Source organism: Oncorhynchus nerka, linkage group LG10 (genome assembly GCF_034236695.1).
Source record: "Oncorhynchus nerka isolate Pitt River linkage group LG10, Oner_Uvic_2.0, whole genome shotgun sequence".
NCBI lineage: Eukaryota > Metazoa > Chordata > Actinopteri > Salmoniformes > Salmonidae > Oncorhynchus > Oncorhynchus nerka.
Window position 1 is genome coordinate 38,358,435 of NC_088405.1, and position 13,619 is coordinate 38,372,053.

The window sequence follows — 13,619 nt, forward strand, 5'->3', positions numbered from 1 at the left end:
TAATCTGTCTGTAAACAATTGTTGGATAAATGACTTGTGTCATGCACAAAGTAGATGTCCTAATCGACTTGCCAAAACTATATTTAGTTAACAAGAAGTTTGTGGAGTGGTTGAAAGACTCCAACCTAAGTGTATGTAATCTTCCGACTTCAACTGTATAATTCTGGCCCGCGATGGCAAAAATGTATTCTAATGTGGCCGTCCGTGGAAAATAATTGCCCAGGCCTGCTGTACTTCATCATCCTTTTAGTCTCGCAGCTCAGCAAATTTGCTTTGTTTTTCAACAACATATTTTTATCGATTCAGTGCAGAATGACACTTTTAAGGATCAGCCATTTATGTTCAGACCAGGAAGATAAACTCACTTACTCCCATGCTTCCTATCGTTCTGACTCCATCCAGGTGTCCCCAAACATAGCCATGGAGGCCTTTCTGATCAGGCCGTCTAACTTCCAGGGTCTTTCGTGTATGGCAGTACAGAGAGCCCCCCTGCCACCCTTCTCTGGTCAGAGGAACCAGGATGCCATCGGGGACACGCTGCTCAACTTCAAATGTCACACGGTCAACGGCAACGGCTCCCCCTCCAGCCAACTCAGCAAGGTACAGTACATAGAAATAGAATGACTTGGAAATTAAGCACACATTGAAGGATGAACTTCCTGCTTTTACTCCATGGTTAATGGGTACAACATACATTCAATATGGCTGCCGGTCCTCCTGTTACAGAACGTTGACTTGAATGAGAATCTCTCTTCTAGGAATGACATTTCTACGATACCATAAGAGTTAATCAGAGATTGGACATTTAATTCTGTCCTAAAAATTCTCTCTTGTCTTTTTTTTTTTTTAGATAATGCAGCTTGTTATGGTCAAGATTCAAATGCACCCACTTTGGTGTAAGAATAATAGGGCAGTGCTCCTGCCTGGCAGACTTGTTGTTGTCTATTACTCTCCATAAGTTGACATCCTGTTTTGGTGCAGTGGCATGCTGTAGATCAGCCTGTGATAGGTTGCACTGTAAAGGGGGAAGGGTCAGGATTGGTCGGGTAGTTCTGGAGTCAGTGTATGTAGGCCACTCTCCTGTGATTGATACTGTGGCCTTGTGTCCCTGTCACACTAAATCACTGTTACTCCATCATACCTCCTGCTGGCCCATCCCAAATGACAGATGCCACGTCAGCTACACTTTACAGTCTACATATGCAGACAGGGAAAAACACTCCTCTGGCATTGAAGTGGCATTGTTTTGCAATGTTTCACTAGGTAGTTATACACATCAGCTACTGTGTGCATGTGCGCGTGCTTGTGCTGGTGTGTGTGCATGTTTACTTTCGTGTCTGTGTGTTTCAGCATGCTTGTTGACTGTGTCCTCTTATGATTAGCTAATACTATCTACTGTGCTCAGCTATTATTTAGCCTGGTTGCCATGCCCAGTGCAGCTTTTCAGCGATCTCAGATGGACGAGCCATGGGGGAGAAAGGCAAGGCATTCCTTTGATGACTAAGCCGTCCCTTTGAGATGACCAATGACAGAGGTCGATGAGCATGACTAGGCTTATCGAAGTGAGCCAATTCCAAACCAAACCTGTGTGGCTTGATAGACAGGGAGCAATTGTCATTGAGAAAGTGAGCTCTCAATGGGAATGTGACATTGTGAGCGGCACTCAGAGTAGCAGCGGGCCACTTAGGGTTGGGATGGAAATGCTGCCAGCCTTCTCTCTCTCTGAGCCCTATCTCTCACTCGCTCTCTCTCTCTCTCTCTCTCTCAGCCCTATCTCTCTCTCTCTCTCATTGTCCTTGTCCTTGCTCTCCTCTGCTCTCCTCTGGGAGTACAACCCTACGACGTGACACTGCATATGCAAAGGCCCCTCCTATAACTGCCGATCTCACACTGCCTCGCAGGCCCTTCCTCACTGTAACGGGCGCCCCTGGTAGCCCCTCACATCCACTGTTTAGAGGGTGCTTTTCCAGCCCAGTAATCAGCCTCGATTGCCACTTTTCATGTAGGCATCTGTTAGGATTGTTTTGTGCATAGGAATGTCATTTACGGGATTAGAATTAGAATCCTGGAGAAATCGGTTTACTGTTATTGGTTTTACTGGTATACACTTGTGGATAACAATGACAGTCAGACCAGCAATAACTGAAATATGCTTTTGCTTCACAACAATATTTAGCTATTGCTCCATGACAATTGTCTGTGACTCTCACCAAATGAGTGCTGGACAGCTAGCTATCCTGATGTAGTGAACAGTTTTGTTGGGATTCCCCCGCTTTGAATTCCAATATGGTGGGTACTGGCACATGCCCCTAGGCAAGGCTCCTACCATTGGGGGGGGCTATTCAACTCCTGCCTGTAGTGCCTCCCGGTGGCTGGAGGTGTAGGTGCAGGGCTGCCGTAGGGCTCAGTGGTTCCCTTTGTCCATGTTTCACCCGCAGACCGAAAGAAATGAAAGATGCGAAGCGGAAGCCTGACTCAGTTTTGATTTAGAGAGCAAATCCATTCCGGCCACACACACACTCACGCACACACGCATGCACACACAAACACACATACACAAACACACACACTAATCTTCCACTCACACTCTCACTAGAACTGACATGCAGCATCCCTCAGGAGGGGAGGATACTTCCACAAATATCGCCGCTCCCGTCTCTTCTTTCCCCAGGATGGAACACTGCATGTTTGGGGGAATTCCTCACCTCCTCTCTGTGCTGCTGTTAGTTCAGTGTATTCTGTGCGACTGATGATCTTTACCAGTGTTCACACTGCTGGTATTTAAGCCGTAGTGCTGTTTTAGCCCCCACTCGCAGACTATCTGATCTCTATCTCTCTGGCTGTGTCTCATGCCTGCTTGTGCTGTGCTAGGTTAAACTGAGCTACTTGCACAGAACATATGGTCACGCTGTGCCCACACACAGCCAAACGGGTGGCATGGCGCACATACACACACCCACACACACACACACACACACACACACACACACACTAGATGCCAGACCTCAGCCACCAGCTCCATCCAACACATATGTTTTTAAATGTCTGGCTGGTAGCTAATTGGATGGGATAACAGTGAAATAGAAGGAATCTGGTTTGTGGATTTCCTCAAAAGAATTTCACTGAACGACCACACACTCTCCCTCAACAGTGCCAAGCTGCACAGTCACTTCAAACAAAATGTATAATAACAGAATATCAGGGGCATCATAGTCTGCCAGTATACTACTGTATTATTTAGTTTAATTTAACACATTTTGCATGCCTATTAATAAAGATTAGTTCTAGAGAGGAGAAGCATTCTCATGGGTGTGAAATACAGCTAATGATGCCTTTGATAAGATCACCTGAGTTTAACTCTACTCTATGTCGTCCACATTATCACCTACTTATCATCCAAGCAGATTCTCTTTCAGTACCATCTGGTAAACATTATTAATCTCATCTGATGTAATTGCCCAGAGCCTTTTTCATTAAATTTTTTTCTTTATTTACGTCGTCTTAAAGTTAAGCCCAAAAAGATTTTTAAGTTTAAAGTCTGACAATTAGCCATCTATGCCGACATTTAGCACCTAGTCGCACACTCGTGCGTAAAATAACAGTTTTGAATAATGGGACACTGCAATTAAACAACAAAACAGTTAAGGGGTTTGAGTGAGTATAGCTACAGTGTAAAAACTTACTTATCGACACATTTTGCTATTTCTCTCTTGAAATGGTATCAAAATGGGAAAACTTGACAAAGGTAAGCAATGTCCCAAAAGATTTCTGTTAAGTATTAGTTTGCCTTGCATTTTCTTAGTGTTTAACTTAAATTAAATCATTAAAAGAGTGTTTTAGGCACTGTGAGGGTGTGGTTAAGAGGGTGTGATTAAAAACGCCTGCTAGAGTCACAGTCGTGTCTTAAAAGCTAACTGAATAGCTAAGACCACAGGGGGTGCCAGTGATACCCTTCAGTAGAGGGATCGGCCAGTTAGGACAATATTTACCAGTCACTTCTCTCCCCCTTGCTCATTAAGCCATAATTAATTAGAGAAGGCCTGTGGCTGAGCTAGTGGGATATGCTAACTTCTCTGTTTAGATGCATTCCTGCTCCATAGAGCTTTAGTGCTTTTTAATTATGCTGCTGTTAGCTGTTAGCCACTAAACAGTCACCATGCAGGTTGGGGCTACTGCTACCTCATCTGGGGAACGGTTAGTGCTGGAAATACACAACCACAGGCAGGAAGACACAACCACGAAATATCTCATGCAACAAGTGCTCAGAGACAAATTTAACTGACACAGCCTACTTTTTGAACACAGATGCAGTAATTCCCTGATAGTGATTTATAATATAATAATGAAATCCATTCAACATGTGCGTTTATCCAACGCGACTTGTGAGTGCATACATTTAAGCATGTGACCCAGTGGAAATTGAACTCCCAACCCTGGTATTGTTAGTGGCACGCTCTTAGCAACTGAGGCAAACAGGACCACACAGCTGTTATGAATTCCACGTGTCTAAATATACTCTCAATCATGCCATCATAATGTAGATACAGACTAGGAGTGCTGTTGAGAGTTCTGTGCACAAACCAATGGAGGAATTAAGCCATTTAAGTGGGTATCGACAGAGTGAAGGCTATTCATTAGCACATTGACCTGTATTCTTTTAGACGAGGGGAAGCACAGAGAGGAAATCATGCAAATTCTCCCGCCCGATTCATACCCAAATTACTCAAGGTTAATCGTATGTGTGCCGAATGCCATGTTTATGACATTAACTTCCATCCATTATTTTCATGGGTTTCATTGCAGATACTTTGTGTGTGTGTGTGTGTGTGTGTGTGTGTGTGTGTGTGTGTGTGTGTGTGTGTGTGTGTGTGTGTGTGTGTGTGTGTGTGTGTGTGTGTGTGTGTGTGTGTGTGTGTGTGTGTGTGTGTGTGTGTGTGTGCGTGCGCGCGCGCGTGCCTGTGACCATACATATGATAGCATTTGTGTTCTGTTCTATAACTGCAAAAGCATACAACAACAAAATGTTCCCTCTAAGCATTGAATTTTTTCAGGAGTAGGTCTCTAAAAACAAATAGGCCTGTGATGCTGCAGTGAGATGTGCTGAATGCTAAACACCGTGGAAACCCCCTCTACTCCTCGTAGTAAGAAGAGGTAGGGAGAAGGAGGAAGGGAAGGTGGGAGGGAAGGAGGAGAGTGAAGCAAAAAGAGAACTGGAATTTAGGAAGAATGAGAAAGAGGGAGAGACAGGGAAACGCGACAGATTAAGAGAAGGGATTGAAAATTGAGAAGCAGACAGGTAAAGAGACAGAGGGATATAGAAAGAGAGGGAGACAGAGGGACCAAAAGGCAAAAGGCCTCCTGCGGCGATGAGGGCCTGGGATAAAAATTTAAATAATTTTTAAAAATACAATATAAATATAGGACAAATCACAATGAGAGACACAACACTACATACTTCAACAGAACACAACACTACTTCAATAGAGAAAGAGAGATTGAGAAAGATAAATAGTTCCATCGACGGATAGAGATAGCCAGTCACCGAGCATTTGGGGAGATCTGTCCATTTCCGCTGAACAGCTGAACAGGGGACAGAGGAAATTTGGTTCTCTTTGTGCCTTTGGAGCCTAGTCGCTCTAGCTGACTGGGCTTTGTGCAGCAGAATAGCCCTGGCTGTCCTTTGTCACGCCTGCTTCCCTGAGAGGGTTGGATATGTACGCACGCACGTACGCACGCACACACACACACACACACACATACACACACACACCGCACACACACACAGACGCACACATCCTCCATTCCCATCCTGCTCTGCCGCAGTACAGCATTCACACTGTTTCATTAAGTGCCTCTGTTGCATTACCATGCTCATGTGCTGTACTGGACTGCTGGCTGTACAATGCTGTATTGTGAAGCTAGCTCCTCCTTATCTGTTTGCTGCTGGCTGTCCTATGCTATGCAGACAGAGCGTTATTTTGCTGCATAATGATTTATATGAAACGTTGGACTCTGCTGCCCTGCACCACGCAATATAGTTGTCGTTTGCCCCTGACAACTTTTCTTTGTGAATACCGTGCTTCAACATTTCGTATAGCAAGGCATGCTTTCATTGTAGATTGAATTCCTTGAAATCCCCCTCTGCTTATAGAGGGTGGGTCGAGGTGAGGGCATTAACAGCGCGACACATAGCTGATTCATAGATATGTGACGTACAGGGATTGTTGATGCCCCCGGCTGGCATTCAGTCACAGATTGTTAACTTTGATGAAGAAACCTCAACCTTTTATTTTAGAGGCTAGGAAATACAGTGTGCTTCCAGTTCGTTGTGTTATTAGGTCATGTCAACTTAGTCCCGAGTTAAGACTTTCCTCACTTGAAGCAACGGCATGCCGTTTATCATCATAAGCCTTCTCTTTTGTACTTATTTGACCTGTCAACTTGGTAATAGTCACGCATACAGTCATTTAGCATTGGCATTATTTCATTGGTAACCAATGGTGAACCGCCACATGTTATGATTCTGTCTCTCTCCTCCGCTCTTTCACATTGTTTCTCTGTCCATCTGTCTCTTCCCTAATAGCGCTAAAAGCACCAATGTAGACCAATTGGCCGAGGGCTCCGTCCCCGGTTCTAGTTCATCTGTGCTGTCAGGCTTTATTTTTCACCTTTTTGCTTCTGACCTACAAATCACAGCTCCATTGACCCATATCGTCACCCCCCCCCCAGTCCTTACAGCCTCCTTTAAACAGGGAGCAGCTGGGGAGCTGGTTTCAGTCTGTCTCTTTTACTTTCTGTCTATGTCTTTCTCCCTCCCTCTACTACCTCCCTCCCTCCCTCCCTCCATCCTTCCCTGCATGCTATTACAAGCTGCTTTATTCTCTGTACATTCCTTGCCGGGCCATGTGGGATAATTAAAGCTAAATGAACTAATAATAATATGCTGTAAGGAACAGTCTGGATGAAGGTCACGCAGAGTAGCACAAACATGCACACACACACACACACGTGCGTGCAAGAGCATGCATACCCAGAGATGACCGCACAGTCAAACACACACACAGTCGAATGAATTAATGCACAAATGCACATTCTGAATAGAGCAGTCATTTCTTTTGAAATTCTTCCTGAAATCTCATCAGATCCATCAAAGTCAGATCTCAGAAGCATAGCTCCCGGCGTTGGAGTAGCAGCGTTCCCTAAAGGACTAACCCTTATTGCTCTGCAGTGTGTTTGCGTGTGCACCATCTGTGAGCTTTTGCGGTTCCCTCAATGCAAATTCTTAGATTAATTCATTGGAATGTTCCTATCCTGGCTGAGGTTCCACAGGCAGTATAATTACTGTAAAACCTTGTTGAGTTCTCAGTGTGTGTGTGTGTGTGTGTGTGTGTGTGTGTGTGTGTGTGTGTGTGTGTGTGTGTGTGTGTGTGTGTCTGGGTTCATTAAGAATTCCATACATCTCTACCCACTCTCTCCCTCTCCACCCACTCTCTCTCTGTCCACCTTGTAGCAACTGATGATGTAATAAATTGACAATAATGTAATAAATATGCTGAACGCATAACGTAATACCATTTTCTGCATAATGTAACGTTATGAAGTGGGTAAAACAAACCATGAATAAGTGATATAACTTTAACCAATATTGTATTATTCACTCTTTTTTATGTTCATGCATATCAGGTGTCATGCTTCAGTAATAGCTCACTACACAACAAACCACATTCCTAGCAGTAATATCAAGACAATTGACCCACCTCCCAATACATACCCACAACCCCAATCAGTTAGTCAGTCAGTCAGTCTGTCTATCTGTCTGTGTAAATGAGGGAGAGAGAGAGTGCGTGTGTGTATGCTTGCTACATTTTTTGGGAAAACTAATACTAAAATCTCAACTGATATGCAAAAGTTTTTTTATAGATATAACTCTGCAAACTAAAATGAGTTGTTAGGACATCCACAGAATGTCACAAAATGGTTGCCTGAAGTGGTAAGGACGTTGTGTCATGGTCTCATGGAGGTGTCTAGTTCCCGGTTAGTTCTGGAGGTTTTTTCTAGTTCCCGGTTTGTCCCGGGGACGTCTCCTTAGAATGTTTTAGGACATTCATGGGACGTTGTTTCATGGTCCCCTGGAGGTTTTTGTCTAGTTCACAGTTTGACCCGGGGACGTCCCCAAGGATGTTTACGACATTCTTGGAATGTTTTGTCATGGTCCCCTGGAGGTTTTTGTCTAGTACCCGGTTTGTACCGGGGACGTCACCTGAAGGTCGACACCCAATGGTCGCAAAAAAACGTCATTTCAGTGCAGATGGCACTTTGATAAGTGCAGAGACGTATTATAGGTATGAATGTATATGTGACTTCTTAAATGCTACAGACTTTGTGGCACAGCAGAAAGATCAGCATACCCCAAATCCAGATGTTGTGAGTTCAAATCCCAATTTGGGTTGTATTGAAAAGTCAGTACTAAGTGATCATGTCATATGTAATCATATTGTCATTGATTTAAGATTTGACACTATTTTAGCTAAACGGCATACCATGTACCTTAAAACCTATACCACACCTGGGACCATCAAGTGACAAAAACCTCCGGGGACCTTGACACAACGTCCCAAGAATGTCCTGAAAAGATCTTTGGGGATCTTCCCTGGACAAACCGGGAACTTGACAAAACCTCTTGGGAACAATGAGACAACTTCCCAGGAACTTCCTAAAAGTGTCCTCAGGGAGGTTCACAGGGTAAACTGGGAACTAGACAAAACATCCGGGGGACCATGACAGAACGTCCTAAGAACGACCTCGGGGATGTCCCCGGGACAGACCGGGAACTAAACAAATCCTCCAGGGGACCATGACACAACGTCCTTACCACTTTAGGCGACCATTTTTTGACGTTCCGGTGACATCCTAACGACTCATTTCTGTTTGCAGGGATGTTCCCTTGGGACCATCACCCATGTCCTAATGACTTACAAAGGTCCTAACATAGTCCTCAGTGACGTCCTGGTAACTTACAGAGAACTAGACAAAGGTCCCCCAAAGAACGTTCTCTTTGGACCATCACGCGACGTCTCCTTGACCATCATGAAACATCCCATGGATAACGTTCTATCAGAACCAAATATACACTTTTTCATAACGTTTCCTAATAGACATCAAAATACATTATTTTAACGTTATACTACGGCCAAACAGAGACCTGTACTGAACGTCTTCTTATGGTCCTGAGGTTAACGTCATGTTTTAATGTTCCTAGAGTGGGCTAACGTCTCGACCTTATGGGAACCTCACATAATGTCATTAAGACGTCCCCTGTTTGCTGGGAACCCAGTTGTAGACTGAACTGAACCATACAAGAGAGAGGGTGGAGAAGCAAGAGCCATATCTCTGCCCAAAATATGTCCACATCAAGCAGATCCTTAGTTATGAAGCAGGTGAGGCGTTTTTGTATGGACTCCGGAGATACCAGAGGCTTTTTCGATGCCACCAAGGCGTTGTATGGACTCAGTTACCTCGGCCTAAACCCCTTTCACTCCAAAGATGGTCAAAAGCTGTTGAAGAATGACAAATCAATTCAATGGAATTCCAGGTAGCAAAAACAACCACTGTTACATGGCCTTTATAAATCTTGCCTTCTGACTCTGTGAACCGCCATGCTCTCTGGCTGATTCTGTCAAATTCACCAAAATACTGCTGCGTGACAACATGTCAGCTTTAGTACTCAGCAACAGTGGCGCTGAAACGGAATCCTTCAAGGTTGACACTGGAATTATTGCATCCACCCTGTTTCCTATTTTTCATTGCTGCAATCCACCACCTCACAGGCTAAAATCTGCTGCAGGGATCCAAAATGATGTACAGAACAGACGGCAAACTCTTCAACCTCAACAGATTCAAGGCCAAGAGCAAAATCACCAGCACTTCCATTGTAGAGCTCCAGTATGCAGATGATAATTCCATCACTGCCCATTTAAGAAGAGGACAGTGCATCCTGGAAGCTTTTGCAAAGACATGCAAGCTTCTGGGTCTGGCCCTAAACATAAAAAGCAGCCTATGACGGTGCCAGCTTGAATGTCACTGAGCTCTTCAGTACGGGCCTTTCTACTGACAATGTTTGTCTATGGAGATTTTATACACCTGTCAGCAACGGGGGTGGCTGAAATAGACTAATCTACTCATTTTAAGGGGTGTCCACATACAATTGGCAATGTAGTGTACTTCCAGCATCAGAAATCCTTAGACATGCAGTGCTATTTCTGAATTTTCAACACACCACTCTTAGCTATCACAAAACCTTTTCAGTTTTCTCAGTAGTAGAATTGAAAGAATACGAAACAGTTTAATAATTTAAACACATACCCTACCATTCCCTTACTTTTCATGTGTCATTCTGTCAATATCAGATTTTCTAGCAGGTAATGGAAGTCAGAGAGCAGAGAAAGAATAGGAGAGAGAGATGGCGTTAAAAAGAAGCAAACAACAGAAAACAAGTATAGAAAATGTGACAAAGCTCTGGCTTGGTCTGGTACACTATTTCCTAAATCATATCACTTGCTGTGATATATAAGGCTTTCTTCCCACCAACTGACTGAGTGTCCCTGGCTCTGGCTCTGCTTCAGTGGTGATAGTGCCTGGGTGATCATTAAAGCTGTTTGCTCCTGGCGGCTGGAGTGGTCTCCGAACGGCTGTTTCCCGGACAGCATTGAGCTGACAGCGCTGGTGGGTAAATCCCAAAGGATTAGAGCCGGCGTGAGGCACAGTCCTTGTCTGATGATTGGTACATTGTTTCAAGGCACTTGGGCTCTGGCTGCCTGGCAGATTGAAGGCGAGGTAGGTAGTGAGAGAGGGAGAAACGGGTGAAAAGAGAGTGTGAAAGAGAGAGGGAGAGAGCAGGAGAGGGATAGGACGGAGAGAGAACAGAGAGAGAGATGAAAAGGCAGGTGAGTGCTTTGCTAAATAACACAGTGTTCTCTGTGATTGTACTTCCAGCAGTGTTAGAGGACACTTGACGTGATCTGAGTGATTATCCAAGGTGAGTTAGAGAGAGCTGCCATGATGGGGACAATGAATACTGAACACAGATATAAATGCAACATGCAGCAATTTCAAAGATTTACTGAATTACAGTTCATATACGGAAATCAGTCAATGGAAATAAATAAATGAGGCCTTAATCTACCCGATAGCAATGAATTACATATTTTCATTAAAATCTTATTTTGATAAGTAAATTCATAACATTTCATTCTTCCACCAGAAGATTATAGTCCGGACAAAAATCTGGTTGTTCGTTTTGTTCGAAGCGACCCAGTCGTGAATTATTTTTGCATAGTTGCTTCGCAAAAGAACTGGTCATCCGTTCTAAACAAAATGTTTGCTATGCAGGCTGTATAATGTTCTTCTCACTTGCTTGCTAGCTAGCTTCAGCTAACTCAGTAACATCAAAGATTGCACTTGGAATGACAGTACATTAGTTGCATTTTTGTTTGTTTTAGATTTTTGTCTATTGGCATTTACTTGGATATATCCATGATAATGACATTGATGTTTGATTTCGCCTGGCTCAGAAAAAATTTGCCTGGCACAGTTCGCTCTCTATGTACAGTATGGTACAGAGATCGAGACTGCTGTTTTTTAACGTTACGGCGAGGGTAATCACCCAAGAGTTGGGTTGGCTACACTAGCTAGTTACTTCCCTCGCCGTACGGTTAACAGAACTGCGGGAAAGCAGTTCTCGGCAAGCGGGGAAGGACTACACTATGTACTGGTGTTTCCTATCTAGTTATCAGCCTCCTTCTTCTTCGGTGGGTTTTTTCTCGCAGTTGGCATCCAAATGTTGGTTTCCGCCAACTACTGTGCTGGAGTGTGGTCCAGAGATGGCGCTAGCAGCCTCACACCCTGACTACACCATTCGTGTCACGTGCGCGAGCATTACAAAATACATTTAGAAATCTATATTATTCAATTATTGCACCCACACTGCTGGCGTGCGTCAACGAGCGTCTGCGTTTCCAAGGACTAAAATAGAAGTCAGTTCTATTTGTGACGCAGATCGTGGTGTCCTACCTCTCCCATCTCCTCGTTGGTTTAATGAAGCAGATACCCACGTGCCATCTCATTGGTTATACCCACGTGGGTGATTGAGAGACGAGCTGTGTTGTCGGTCGTCGTGGTAATTCTATGAAAATTTAGATGCCAATCACCATATAAGATCAAAGAAGAAAAAGCCTGGAAGGAGGAGAGATGACTAGAAACGATTCGGTTGACCGTTTTATGTGTGGATTAATTGTCGGAGTAGAGGACTTGTGCATTTCAGGTAAAATAACAACTCAATGTTTATATCCCAGGACAAATTAGCTAGCAACAGCAAGCTAGCTAAATAGGACAAATGAGCTAGCAAGTGCAAGCTAGCTAGCTAAATTGCCATACATGTTTAATGCTTTCGACATGTCCCCACATTAATTTAATTGGTTCTGAGTTTGTTTTGATATTTTAACCTGTGTGTCGTGATCGCGTTTGGTGTGGGTGGACAAAATAAATGTATGCACGATGGCGCACGCACGCAGCCGGTTTGGGTTCCATGTCAATGGCAGTGGACGTGGCATGTAGTAACCGCAGTTTGCAGGAAGATATTATTGAATACAACAAGGCAAGGAACCATGCTCGTCTAATGAGCATCAAGGATCCAAACAACCAGTTTTATAATTAGTAGAAATGCCTGTAATGTGGCCCTTCATTATTATATCAATAAAGATTTGACTGTATAAGTGCCCAATACGGCACACAATATATGGACATGTTCATATCCATTTGGTGACACTGATACCCTTATTCTTTCATTCCCTTGAAATATCCTGTCAAGTCACATTACATGCTGCAAGATTGTGAGCAGAATAGGGACTGACTGTCTCAAATGAATTTAGATGGAGGTATCCTGTCTGGGGCTCAGCTTTAATATATTACATGTTAAGGTGATGGGGACTTCCCCTGGCATTCAGTTTTCATTCATACCTTTCACATCCCCCCTCTTTTTCTCTCTTACAAGCTTTCTCAATATTCAGTTTCTGACGGTTAAACCAGACTGAAAGCTATGCTCAAGTGAAAGAAAGTTGAGCGGCTCAGTGCAGCATTCAGTCTGGTTTAACCAGGCTTGTTTTGACTCCCTTGTTGTCCGTTTTCTCCAGGTTCAGATTTCATTCAAATGCTCCTTCGATCAATGCCTGTTGTCTCTGTTGACATTAAAGAGTCTTTTAATGTAAATGTTAACGATACCATAATTGTGGAGATTGGATAAGGTATTTGGTCTGATTTGCCTTTGTCTTTTCTCAAAACAAATTATCAAGCTGCACTGAAGAGCCCCGAAGCTACAGGGCAGTTAGCAGCTAGCGGTGGCGTGGAAACAAAAGCCTTAAATTGGGTTTGGCACTGGGCTTTAATGGTCCAATAAAAATCTGTTTCGGCCAATAGCAACTACTAGCCTGTCACCAGCTAGTCCTCCACTCCACTAGTCTCTTTCCCTCCCATCCCACTGCACATCTGTGCGAGTGCACTTCAATCAGGCTCATTATGGTGTGCAGCTTTTTATAGCGCACGGCAGTCCGACACTCAAGATGGCT

The 13,619-nt window shown here is 43.9% G+C and overlaps 1 protein-coding gene across 1 annotated transcript in view; it reads left to right on the plus strand.

The window, feature by feature from the left end:
• The window catches only part of LOC115134910 (adhesion G protein-coupled receptor A3-like), a 277,905-nt gene that overhangs the window by 158,358 nt on the left and 105,928 nt on the right, over positions 1–13,619 (plus strand). The window contains exon 12 of the mRNA XM_065023285.1: positions 403–600. Coding sequence (XP_064879357.1) covers positions 403–600 — 198 coding nt within the window. The remainder of the gene's footprint in view (positions 1–402; positions 601–13,619) is intronic.